The sequence below is a fragment of the Chionomys nivalis genome, chromosome X, assembly GCF_950005125.1.
Source record: "Chionomys nivalis chromosome X, mChiNiv1.1, whole genome shotgun sequence".
Classification (NCBI taxonomy): domain Eukaryota; kingdom Metazoa; phylum Chordata; class Mammalia; order Rodentia; family Cricetidae; genus Chionomys; species Chionomys nivalis.
The window spans coordinates 48,465,838-48,479,825 of record NC_080112.1 but is presented as its reverse complement, the minus strand read 5'-3'; the positions used below and the strand labels follow the sequence as shown (position 1 = coordinate 48,479,825).

The 13,988-nt window shown below is 34.5% G+C and overlaps 1 protein-coding gene across 1 annotated transcript in view; it reads left to right on the top strand.

The window, feature by feature from the left end:
• Cfap47 (cilia and flagella associated protein 47) overlaps positions 1 to 13,988 on the top strand; it is a 307,853-nt gene that overhangs the window by 49,656 nt on the left and 244,209 nt on the right. Inside the window, 4 exon segments of the mRNA XM_057760135.1 lie at positions 456 to 578; positions 1,285 to 1,416; positions 3,691 to 3,768; positions 6,979 to 7,123. Coding sequence (XP_057616118.1) covers positions 456 to 578; positions 1,285 to 1,416; positions 3,691 to 3,768; positions 6,979 to 7,123 — 478 coding nt within the window.

The following is a 13,988-nucleotide window of genomic DNA, read 5'->3' as shown; positions in this document are numbered from 1 at the left end:
GGCTTCACACAAGTTAGAGAATACCAGTAAATTATTGACCACCAGCACTTTGATGGAGTAATATTTAGATATTGTATTCTAATTTTCTTTGTATTAATTCAGCATTATCTACTTACCTTTTATATTTTTAAATTCTCCATAAAGTTAAATTTAGTTATATGAATATATATTTGTTACTTCTCTCATTACTTTTTTCTCTTTTCCAATGAGGAATATATGCCTTTATTTCTTTTTCATATTAAGACCTTTCCAAGCTATAAACAGAACATATGAGATCAGTTCTTAAAATTATCTATTTATAGGTTTAAATGTGTATATGTATAGACACATGTATATATACATATATAGAGAGAGCCGATAAATGTTGTTTACATTTACTTTTTCAAGCTAATAATTTGAATTGTTTTATTTGCTATTATTTTGATAATTTATCTCTTTCTTCCTTTTATTACCAGGTTGGACATACTAAAGTCACCTTTTTAGAGCCAAGAATACTGTTCAGTAATAGTCCTCAAGGTTTAACTACTTGGAGGAAAGCCATTCTTCACAATATAGGACAAAACCATGCATATTTTAAGGTAATGCAGAATTTTTGTCTCTTCTTATTTGGATCAAATCATAGAATGATTTGAATCAATTTGTTCCAAATATAGTGCAAAGGTAGTACTTTACTATTTAGAAATGGATTCAAAGCAGTGATCAAGTTATTATAAGTAGATTTTCTGAGTATGTTTTGTCAAGTTTGTTCCACTTTCCAAAGTTATAATTTTCCCTTTTTTTCGTATCATTTGATTTTATTAAAAGAAAAAAAAGCAAACAATGTTTTAAATATAATTACTTAGTAATGTTATGCTGCATAGTCAGTTATGCTTTTTCTTTTCTTTTCACTTTGTGATCACGACTGTCATGGTAGCAACAAGGACTAGATGGAAGTAATTAGTTGTAGTTCAAATGATATAGTCAAATCCTATTGCAAAATCACCTCATGTCTTATGCTCAGTGAGCCTCTTTGTAGGTAGTACTACAGATGCTTCTCTGTAAAGCTTTTGATATAATTCCTTTGTAAATAGTGTAGCAACTTACCAATTTTTTTTTTTTTTTTTTTTTTTTTTGGTTTTTCGAGACAGGGTTTCTCTGTGGCTTTGGAGCCTGTCCTGGAACTAGCTCTGTAGACCAGGCTGGTCTCGAACTCACAGAGATCCGCCTGCCTCTGCCTCCCGAGTGCTGGGATTAAAGGCGTGCGCCACCATCGCCCGGCTGCAACTTACCAATTTTTAATTACAGGTTTGTGATCAAAGCCTTTTGCCGACCATTAATATTGTTCCATCAGAAGGAATAATCCCATTTGGGGGAATAACTGTTCTTAATATCTCCTCTACACCCACTGTGGCAGAAAAATTTGATACGAGAGCAAAGGTATATTTGTTCATTCTTTCTCTTTGCATTTGTATATGTAAGTGTATATATATTTACATACATGTGTCTATGTATATATATGTAATATTTTATAAATATTTATAACGAGAACATTATAAAAATAATTATGTTTGTTATTAGAAAATGTACTTATTTAATCAATAATTAATGAAATTTTGAAGTATAACACTATGTAAATTAATTTTTTTTAAAATTTAAATTAAACTAAATATGCAGGTTTTAGAGGTCTAAAAGTAGCAACTATACCTAAGTTATATATATATATATATAAAACAATTGATAACAGCACTTGGAGTGAAGTTTCTGAGATTTTCTTTCAAGAAATCTGGTAGCTGAAGTTTCCTCTAAGTTGAAATGAATAGCTACCAATCCTCATGAGGCACTTTGACATAAAAATTGAAAGATTTGACACATCCTCACTGTTCTCATAAAAACAGATGAATTTTTCTCCATGGCGTTAGGGAAATTAGGAAAAAGTAGTAATGGGATTGCAGTGGACATTCAGATCCTCTGGCTCTTAGCATCTTTCTCTCTCCTCTACCGTGATGTTCCCTGGGCCTTAGGTTAAGAATTGTGTTGCAGATAGACACCCATGGTCAGTTGTTTTCTATATTTTAACCAGTTATAAATTTCCAGCATAGTCTACATCATCTGCTACAAAAGAGCTTTTTAAAATGAAGGGTGAAATATATTTATCTCTGAGTTTGAGCCTAAACATTTAGAATGCACTTTGAATTGTTCTGGGTTAGGAAAGTGATCATAGTGGGTTGTTCTCTAGAGTCTATGACATTTCCGTACACGGGTAGTTGGTTTGGTTCCCAGTACCAGACACAAATTCCTTCTATTAAGAGGGTCTTAAGTCGGTCACTCCTGATACAATAGTACCACTGTTTACTACTGAGGATATTTCCAGTCAGGCCATTGTGGTATGTAGGCATCACAGCTGGGTAGGACTGCTGTTTGCTTCACTCTTTTTGCAGCTTATATAGCACCTTGCAATAAGTATGAAAGCTAGTCCCCAGGGAGGAGGCTTCCTGGTCAGATCCAGCTGAATTCCTTCAGTACTATAACCAAAATGTGCGGTATCTTCAGCAACCAAATCTTACTGTCAAGATTTGGGAGGCAACCATGTTGTTTTGGAAGTTTTGTAGACTCTTCAACAACAACTCAAAGGGAATTTTACCCTGCTTGGATCTAGGTTTCTGTTATATTGTCTTTGTTTCCTGAGGAGAGCATTAGCATTATCATATATGTAATATAGATGACTATATATATATATATCACATATGTAATAATCTATATGAGAATATGTATATGTATATTACATATATATGTGTGTGGGTGTATATTATGTGTACTTTAATGTATATATGTAAAATGTTTCTTTATGACTTTTTCAAATAGTGTTACTTACCTCTGCTCTTTCCTTCCCTCTGTATTGCCCACTCCCTGCCCCAGTTAGAAACCACCTTCTAATTTTTCCATTTTCTCCTTCAGAGCACCTTTGTCCTTGTCTCTCTCTCCCTAGACAGAACTCCTTGCCCCTTTCCCCTACTCCTGAATGGTCTCATTAGACTTTCCTGTTCTTTGAAGTTATTTGATTTTTGTTTACTATCTTAATCATCTTGTTGAAGACTCAATATTCAGGCAGGCTAGAGGTCAGGTTTAATTATGCTGGCATTCAAATTTATGGACTCCCAAAGACAAAACATTGGCCCTTCTGAATGTTAGTTTTCTGTACTTTGAAATTAAGTTTCTTGAGAGAGTTATGCCATTGTATACCAAATATTTAAAAAGAAGATAGTATAATTAAATACTACATTAGTTCTAAACAATAATTTTGACTTGTATTCATGGATACTGTGTCTATTAGCATATTTCTATGGAACAAAGTATTTATCATTCAACCTTACTTTTGTTATTTTGAGTAATCTGTTGTAATTAGATAAGAAAAAATGAGTTACAGAGAATTATAGTCAGGTCTAGTCAAATACACATTACTCTCCCATTCAAATTCATAAGCTATTTGATTTCTAATGGTTGAACACTAAGTTTACAAGCAGTGTCAATTTGCCAATGAAGAAAAGTGCTAATAACTGTCATAATAAATAAGACTATATATACACACATACATTCACACACATATATAATTTGCATTATAAAGTGCCATATGAGGGGACGTGGGAATTTTCATCTATATATGATTATATTTTAATGTAATTTTTACAAGATTTTCTATTTCTTTTAAATAAGGTTGCTATTCACTGTGCAAATGTTATAGATCTTAGGATTGGTGGATCTGTTGAAATTGCTGATGTTGAAATCTTACCTGTGAGTATGCCCCTTGCTCCTTTGCTTAATTTATGGGTGTGATGGTGACATGCCCCTAGTCAGTCCAGTTATGTTTATAGATACTTTTCTGTGTAGTATTTTTACATATATTAGTAAATACATGTAATATAAATGTAACTGATGAAGCAGAATACTGAAATTTTTAAGAATTAAACACTGAACTTAGGTGTGAGAAAACTGTCAGTAGTATTAAAATGGTTTCATTATATTCTCTTCCTTCATAAGAGATGATCCTTCACCTATAACCAGTATTGGTTTAATTTGTCTGGTTTTAGGTTTTATGACAAAAAAGTGTTTGTTGTCTTTAATTGAATATTGTGTTTCCAATATTGATTTAGGTTGTATGAAACTATACTGGATTTTTTATCACTGTTGCATAAAGATTATTTATATGAGCATACTATAATTAGTCTTCATTTCATTGTTCTTCCATCTATTTATTTCTGGCTCTTGTTGTTGTAACTGCTGTTACCATGTCAGGTCATATTCTTAGGTACAAAGTTTCCTGGAATGTAGTATTTGTTCATGTGTTTCTTTACAAGACAATTCCCTTTTTTTGCATTCTTTTATTCCCTGCTTATTTTTATAAAATTTATTTCCTTTATGTGTATGAGTGCCTTATCCACATGTATGACCTTATCCCAGAAGAGGGCATCAGATCCCACTATAGATGATTGTGAGCCACCATGTGGTTGCTGGGAATTTAATTCAGGACCTCTAGAAGAGCAGCCAGTGCTTTTATCTGCTGGACCATCTCTCCAGCCCCCATGAGATAATTTCTAAAATATCATATTACTTTTATTTCTATTGCTCCATTTTTCAGTGTGCCATAGGTTGTATTATGAGATGTAAAATGTTCATCTAATGAGTATAGATTCCTCACATGGTCTTGATTTTAATTTTATGACCTATACTGACATCGCTTTTTCAAATTATTATCTATTCATAAATAGTACTTGTTCTACAATTGATAGTGTGCATACTCACTGACACACACATATATTCACACAGACGCACACACAGGCAAACAGACAGGCATACATACACACGTACATATACTCACCTTTTTATTTTTTAAAATGAGCTACAAAGGATATGTTCTGATCCATTTACCCAAAGAAGCCTTTATTAGGCATTCAAAAGAGGCCTTCATATTCTTCCATTGTGACATTTGTAAGATATTATCAACTTCTTATACTCAGATAGCCCTTTCACCATAAGCTATTATCCTATTATTTTAGATTATTTGCAACTTTTTTCTTGCAATTGTTCCCCCATTACTTGGTGCCATTGTGATGCTAAGTTATAAAATACATTGATTATATAGCTTAACTGGCTGCCACAGTACCTCAGTGTCAGTCTGTACTTTAATAGTACAACAAAAATCCAATGTCAGGCTTTAGTTTCTGATTCCTATTGTTTGTTCAGTGATAAAAGCCTGAGATCCATAGATCAACAGGCATCCAGCTTATTTAAAACTGTGGTGATTATTGAAGATGAAGAGCCAGAGGGGATGGGCCCAAGAAAACAAGGACCTCTAAATCAACATGATCAACATAGAACTCACAGAGACCAAGACAGCATACACAATGAGGGCCTGCATTGTTCTGCAGCAGGTCCTTTGCATATGTATCTTGGCTTCCAGTTTGTTGATTTTATTGGATTCTTTAGTGTGTGAACAAGTGGACCTCTGTTTTTTGGGCTAGCTCTTAGGCTTTTATATTTGTTTGCTTTGTCCAATTCTAATATTTTTTATTTACTATAATTTAATTGTATTTTATTATTTCCTATAGAAATCATTTTGTTATCTAATGAGAAGCAGAGTGGGGTAGATCCAGATGGGAGGGAACGTGCAGAGGAATTCATAGGAGCAGAAGGAAAGGAAACCATAATCAGGATGTGTTGTGTGTGAAAAATATTATATTTCATTAAAAGGAAAAATGAAAAATTCAATACTATCTTTTCTTTTTATATAGTATACTCTATGGGAAATATTGAACATTGAGGATTTTATTACTCTATTTTCTCATGCTAAATCCATTTTGGGGCACACTACATATTACTGTTAATAGAATAAGTTATATTACTTTATCTGTATTTATCAGTAAGTCCTTATTATTTTAAAATTTAGATTTATAGCTCTTTCTTAAAAATAATTTACTCTCCAATTTTGGTGATTGTAACATTCACTAGGCTAATGTTGAAGGATTAAAAATTAGATACCAGCCTTGATGTTTTATGAAAATCATTTCTAAGTAATAGTGGTAACAACAGCAATAGGTTAATATTTTAAATAAAACAATTGTCTTTGATAGTAATTAAGTATTTTACACAATATTACAAAATTGTTGTCACTGTGTCCTTTTAATGTTCTGTGTGCTTCATTTGCTAAGGAATTGATCTTATAGTAACTCTATAATGAGTCACATACTTGGTATATGAACATGAGTTCATGTACATTCAGTAAGCATCTAGTGTACATATAGACATGGATACACACAAGGACAAAAAGACATGTACTTGTCTTTGAAAATGAATCCTGTTCTTATGTATAAGAATCAGATATGTGAACAGATATTGTGATGTCACCAGGAAGATAAGCATAAGGAATAAGTCACCCTTACCACAGTGTAATTAATTGTGGTTTATTTGAGTTTTTTAGATAACTACATTTTGGAGAAGGGTCTTTCTGGCAGTAGAAACACCATGATTAAGGTTGAAATATCTAGTGTTAGTTTGAAATGCAAAATCAAAGCTTACTGAAATAATAAGTTTTAGAATGAGCAAAGAGCTTAGATGAGGCTAGAATATGGGACACTGAAGAACTTGGACAACTTTGAGTACTGCCGATGAACTTGAACCTTGTCCTGTTGATGGTAGGAAATATAAATGAGGGAGTTTGTGACTCAGTTACTGAAGGGAAGAATTTTTGAAAATAAAAATCTAGACAATATTGCATTTGACTATATACAGTTATCAAACAGATACAATCTAGTAAAAAGGTTGAAGAACAAGTTTATCGGGGTTTGGTATTTTACATGTAGGATGTAGGGAAGAGAAGGATAAAAGTTTTATAGAGATATATTTGGCAGTTAATCATCTTGACAAATATCAAAATGCAAATTTGACTATACATATTTGTAAAGAATTGTTCTACTTTCTAATTTTTATTTCCTTTTTTGATTTTAGAATGTATTTAATTTCAGTGGCACCTATGTTGGCACTACAGAAGTTATTCCATTTTTAATAAAAAACAAAGGTGTGACAAGGGCCAAAGTGGAGTTTAATCTAAAAGACTTCCCACTTTTTGCAATGGATTTTAAGGGGAATCCAGGTATATGTTTTATATTGCAATAATATAAAGTAAAGTAGTTTTAAAATGTCTAACGTAAAATCATTAAAAACATGACAATGGCAGTTCAGTTATGTTCCATATTTGTTATGATTTTAATAATTTAAGTATGTTGTATTATTAGAACACTTTGACAGCATAATACATAGTTGTTTTTATTAATTAGCTTCATATAGCAATTATGGCATATAAATGATTATGCTATAACTGAAAATATAATTGTGACTTTATATTCTCAAAATTATATGCAGTCTTCCCTCTATGTTTACTCATGTCAGGAGTCATTATGTTTATTTTGGCTTAAATGAAATATATACTTTTATGAGTCTATTGTTTCTTTTTTTAATTCAGAAGTTAGTAACTAAGCCTTGTAGGGCAAATCTGATTTGAACTTACCTTATAAACAAAGTTTTATTAGAATATAGATGTATTTGGCTTTTTCTTTTTGCTGCTTTCATGCTAAAAGGACAGAATTGAAGAGTTTGGTCAGAAATCATGTCCCACAAAGAATAGAGTATTTATTTGAACCCTTACAGAAAAAGTGTTCTTCCAATTGATTTAGTTAATTCTCCATCAGTAAATAGCTGGTAAATCCCAATTTAGACTAAATATTAGACTAAATCTATAAGGTAACTAAGACATTTTCTGTGATCTTAAGAAGTGAAAAGTAAGGTTATCTGTTAGAATCTCAGCAACAAGTAGATGAATCACTGAGAGGGTTTAATTAAATTTATCTTAGAAAATGAATTGTGTGTGGAGTCTAGGGCAGTATTAAAAGAAACAGAAAGTGAGTGGAAGCTGCTGTTATCTCTAATCCTGAAGGAACAAGAGGAAAAAGTACGTTGACAATCTAGGAGACTATGATATTATGTACAATAAGGCAACTAATTAAGTTCTACAGTGACAAAGCAATGCAGCCTTTGGTAGAACTGCAACCAAGACTTCTGAAGGAGTAGAAGGATAAATATTTGACTTTTTCTCACTGCCTGCTTTGGACTATTTTTGCTGGTGCTTTCTATGGTGGCACTTAGTCAGGAGAAGTAGCAAGGAAGCTTTACTTATTGTTTTGGAGAAGTCAAGATAAAGCAAAGAAATGTGAATATTAGTTCAAGGTGACAATGGTGGCTACCTATAACAATAAGTAAGTCAAAAATCAGATTTTACCATATAACATGACTAATAATGCAAGACAGTTCCTCCTTTTGTGTTAAAGCAATATACATTGTTGAGAACCTAGTCTAGACTCAGTTATCAGAATATTGATACTTTACACACCTTAAGGAATTGAAGGAATATGAACAAGGATATATGTGAAGGAATGGGAGTAAAGTCCTAGTAAGGAGTTACTGTCATTCGTAATTGGAACATGAAACCAAATTTATGAAGGTACCTTTCCAGACTCATTTTATTTTATGAGACAGGCTTATAGCCTGGCTGGCTTGGAATTCCCTCTATAGATGAGGCTAGACTCAAAGAGAGCCATCTGTCTCTGCCTCTCAGGTGTTGGGATTAAAGCCTTTGTGAACTTTTGTCTTAGACATTAAGCAGTACAATTACAGAATTTACATGCAGCCAATGGCATAATTAGGCTTGGGTTTTTCTTATGGAGTTCAATTGATAAGGTGCTGGGAGGAAGATAGGGAGATGCAGTAGCCACAAGAGTGAGAAGTGGTGATAGCTCTGGACACAGGCAGGGGAACTTGCAATTGGAAGGAAGAGAGTACAAATACAGAGAAAAGAGGAATTATCTGACCTCATGATACAGTAGATGCATGTATTGAGGATGAGGGGGGAACTTCCAATCATCTCTGAATTTTAATTCTAAGATTCAGGTAACTAAGAGTTCAGTTCTAAGAAGAAAATGCTGGAGTCAGATCATGATTAATCAGGCACTCTGTGTTTGAATATCTCATTTAGTTGTCCATGACAATTTAGAGTAGACTGTTTGGAATCTACATGAAATTTATGTTCATTTATTTAAATACATATGTTGAACCAAGTATTAGCCTTTTGACTCTTTATCATGGGTACCCATGCCCCTTTGTTCCATTATTTCTTGACAATTTTTGGCAAGCTGCCTGGCAGAGTGCTTTTCTTATAGTTGGCTTGCCTCTAGTTCAAGACTCTCTTCAAGGACACTAAGTTATCTTTTCGAATGCATTTCTGTTTCCAACCCTTTCTCCTTATACCTGTCCCAAAGAGAATTGCATTCAAAGATTTGATCACATTTCTCTACTTAAAAAGCTCTATCAGTTTCCTTTTATCAATAGCAGTGTTTCAGAGCAACAGGCTGCACAAAGTAAACAAAGCACATTAGTTGATTTTAATAGGTAGTAACAACGAAACACTTTTTTAAAAACCATTCTAAAAATTTATCTTATAAGTATTTTAACAGATAAATGACTATATTTTCCACCTTATTGCTTTCCAACAAAATTCTTTAAATAATATTTGATAGAGTGACTTATGGGAAAAGTAATGTTTACATACATTTATGTACAACTTGACCTTTTCATTCTAGTTTCTGGTCAATGTAGTCACCATAGACTGTGTTTGGAACCCACACTATATCATACATCTCAATAGCACTGAATTTGCATTCTCCTAGAATAATACATACCCTTTCTCAATGCTCCTTGAGGTCTTACTGTCTTTTTGTTTGTTTGTTTTCTTTTTTTTATTATTAAAATTTTCCGCCTCCTCCCTACCTCCCTTTGCCCTCCCCCACCCCCACTCCCCACCCCCCACTCACCTCTCCCTCCCTCTCCAGTCCAAAGAGCACTCAGGGTACCCTGCCCTGTGGGAAGTCCAAGGTCCTCCCCACTCCATCCAGGCCTAGGAATGTGAGCATCCAAACAGGCTAGGCTCCCACAAAGCCAGTACATGCAGTAGGATCAAAACCCAATGCCATTGTCCTTGGCTTCTCAGCAGCCCTCATTGTTCGCCATGTTCAGAGAGTCCGGTTTTATCCCATGCTTTTTCATTCCCAGTCCAGCTGGCCTTGGTGAGCTCCCTTTAGATCAGCCCCACTGTCTCAGTGGGTGGGTGTACCTTTTAAACTTGTTGCATTTTCCCGTGTCCTATGGGTAATTGGTAGTCTCATTTGAACTATTAAGTAGATGGAAATCTACTTTTTTTTTTTTTTTACTTTACTATGAAAATAGCCAGATATTTCCAGTTAGTAGAGGAATCTATGTACATGTTTTGTTTTTTGTTTTCACCTTAATAGTGTGCATATTCCATAAGGTACAATACCATATTGATAATTTTATTTTTTAGTAAAGTTGTTTATTCTAGTACTAGGCACATAATTAATATGATGACATGATTATGTAAAGAAAAATATACCAGAGAGCAACAGGAAATATTTATTTTATAATATATATATATATATATATATATGTATGTATGTGTGTGTATAATAAATATTTGTTTAGCTAAACTACCCTATTTTGAAGCTATGTATCTGTCCTAGTTAGCTATTCTTTGATGTTTCATATTGGTATATTTTGTATACTTTCCCAGGCCAAAAAAATTCTAGTGTTAGTATATAATCAATGGACTCATTTGTTCCATGATTTGCCTATCATAACATAGGTAAGTAAATTTGAGTGAGAAGGATGGAGTAAGTTACTGAATTTGATTTTCAGGTAGAGACAATTAAAATTTATTATTCCCGGATTAATGAAGTAAATGTAATGAGCAAATTAGACTTTAAAAGATTGTTTAGTGTAAAGAAGAGTGGTTCTACTGCAATTCTCACTTGAACTTTTAGCAATTAGTTTCTGTGCAACAATTATATTTTTGCCTAATAGCTTTATTCTTTTCTGTGTACTTTCTTTTTTACTGTTTTTTTTTGAGCTATATATTTTTCTCCACTCTCCTCCCTTACTCTCTCCTCCCCTTCTGTCCTCTCCCATGATCCTCACACTGTCAATTTACTCAGAAGATCTAGGCTTTTGCTATTTCCCTTGTAGAATAGATCCATGTATGTCTAACTTAGGGACCTCTTTGTTGTCTAGGTTTTCTGGGATTATGATTTGTAGGCTGGTTTGTAGTGGGAGCTGTGGGCTGTGTTCCTGCCGCCCCAGCTCATGATCGCCTGGCTAGCTTATGCCCCAAAATAACGACACACAAACTGTATTCTTTTAAACATTGCTTGGCCCATTAGCTCTAGCCCTTACTGGCTAATTCTCATATCCTGATCAACCCATCTCTAATAATCTGTGTAGCATCAGTCTTACTAGGAAAGATTCAGCATGTCTGACCTGGCGGCTTGCTTCATCGCTTCTGGCTCTGAGAGGAGAGCATGGCGTCTGTCTCTCAGAGGAGCTGCCCTGCATCTGAGCTCACTTCCTCTTCCTCCCAGCATTCTATTCTGTCTACTCCACCCACCTAAGGGATGGCCTATCAAATGGGCCAAAGCAGTTTCTTTATTAGCCAATGACCTTCCTCCATCATTTCCCCTTTTTCTGTTTAAACATAGCAAAATTACATATAACAAAAGTTATAAAGCAAGAATTATAGTTACAATGTTTACATCTACTTTATCTTTTATCATAACAAAGGAAAACTATAACTATAACTAACCATTCTTCAACTCCATCAAAGACTCCAGAAGGATATAATATTACCTAAGTAAACAAGAAGTAAGAAACTTCCAAACTCTAGAAATCACAGAGACATCTCGCTGCCTGGACAGTCACCCAAAGTTCCTCTGTACCGTTGGGGCATCCATCTTCGACCTACAGACCCATAGTTTTCAGCAGACATTTCCATGAAGCAGGAAATTTCAAAGGCAGTTCAGTCACTATCTGCTGTGTCCTGTAGAATGTCTCGCAGACTCTTTCATGAATCAGGAACCCCGAAAGATCATCTCACCTATAGGCAAGTTCAGCAGTCCTCTTTCTGAGGGTTCTTTGTGTCCAGTTTATGCAACAGTCCAGGCAAGAGCAGTTTCTTGCCCAAATGGCTATCAAACTCCATAAGGATCCTCTTTGATGCCCATCTTCTTCTTGAAGTAGATTGGTGCTGCCAGGAGCAGAGACTCATTGTCATGAAAAGTCCTAAGTTATTAAAACACTTAAAATGCCATATTTTATAATCTTTGAAAGATATGAAGAATGCCTATCTAAAATATATCTATGTACATCTAGAAGATCTAACATGACTACAAGCTTGACTATTATAGATAACTATTTATTAACAACTTATATTCATAACATTTTTACACGAGCTACACAATCACAATACCTTAATCAATATCAGAAATATATGTACATATAACAAAATTGACCTTAAATTTATATCAACAAAGCAAAATTTATATCAATGTAAATTATTCGTATCTATATCATTTCCCCCTTTAAATGTAAAAGGACATTTATAAACAATATATGGGAACATGGGCGCAGTTTTTTTCTCTCCAAACTGCTTCCTGCTGAATGGGGGCGCTGTTAATCAAGTCTTCCATGGTATAACCTGTCTGCTAGGTTCCTCTCAGTCAGCAGTTGAGTGAAGTAATTTTTTGAAGGTGTTCACAGCAATCTTTCAGGAGGACGTGGTCCATCATACCATATTGAAATAGAAGAAATCCACAGGGTCTCATCCTCTGTGAAAACAAAAAAAGAAACTCTTTTCCAAAGTATCATATCCTTAGATCCAAATTCTGAAGTCAAGGTATTTTGAAAATATCTATCTTGGATTAGTTAAGCAGCATTTATAAACAAATATCTTTTAGCAACTGTTGCTCCTTCCTCAGCATTAAAACAATTCAAAGAGAGCATAATAGCATACAGTATCAAGATTCTCTGTGTATTTTCCATCTTTGTGCAGCTTTATTTTAACTCTATTTTGTTTACTTTTACTTTTATTTTATATTTTCTGTATATCTTCGTCCTGGAATAACTCTTTAGACCAGGCTGTCCTTGAACTCACAGAGATCTGTCTGTCTCTGCCTCCCAGGCAGTGGGATTAAAGGCGTGTGCTACCACACCTTGAAGTCTCAGAGGTCAATCTCCCTCTGTCTCCCAAGTGTTGGGATTAAAGGTATGTACTACCACACCCAACTACTTCCTTATTTTTGTTTCTTTGCTTTTAAGAACTTTATCTTTCAGCCTGCATATATTTTTAAACACACTGTAAATCATTTAAAGTTTTCTTTGTCTTTGAATCTCTCTTTACTGTATATCTCTCTTTTTCTGACCACACGAGCCTTTAAATTACTGAGCAATATGGGTAGGATTAAAGCCGTGGCTTTGCCAGCTAAATCCAGCCCATTCCTTAGCTTTCCAGCCTCATGGCAGAGGTACCGGCTGTAGCCATGTTTATCACCACAACTCTGTGGCGTTTCACAATGCCTTACCAGCAACAAGCTACAACACTCAAATGCTCTCTCCATAGCTGATCTCCTGCCTCAGAGTCAGAGTTTTCCCTGGCAGGACGGACCAGAATGCCAGAGTTTTAAAACAGCACAACTTTTTTCCTGCTACATCTGAAAACAAACAAGCATGCAGTCAGCTTTTATCAATACCTTTTAAGTGTTTCGTGGCAGGACCTCTTAAAAGAGCTGCAAGGTTTTCCAGCTAAGGCTGAGTCAGGAAGCCTCTCTTACATTAGCATGCTTGCTTGCCTCTAGCAATCAGAGCAGACCTGAGAAATTGCTGCTACCAAAAAATATGCTTTACTCTATTCTTTCCCAAGCTTTCTCAGGGTTTCTGTGGACTCAGTGCCCAATGTCTGGGCGCCATTCTGCTGAGGGAACTGTGGGCCTCTTCCCACAGCCCTGCTCCCACATGGTTAGCTTTATACCCGAAATAACAACACACACATTATATTCTTTTAAACA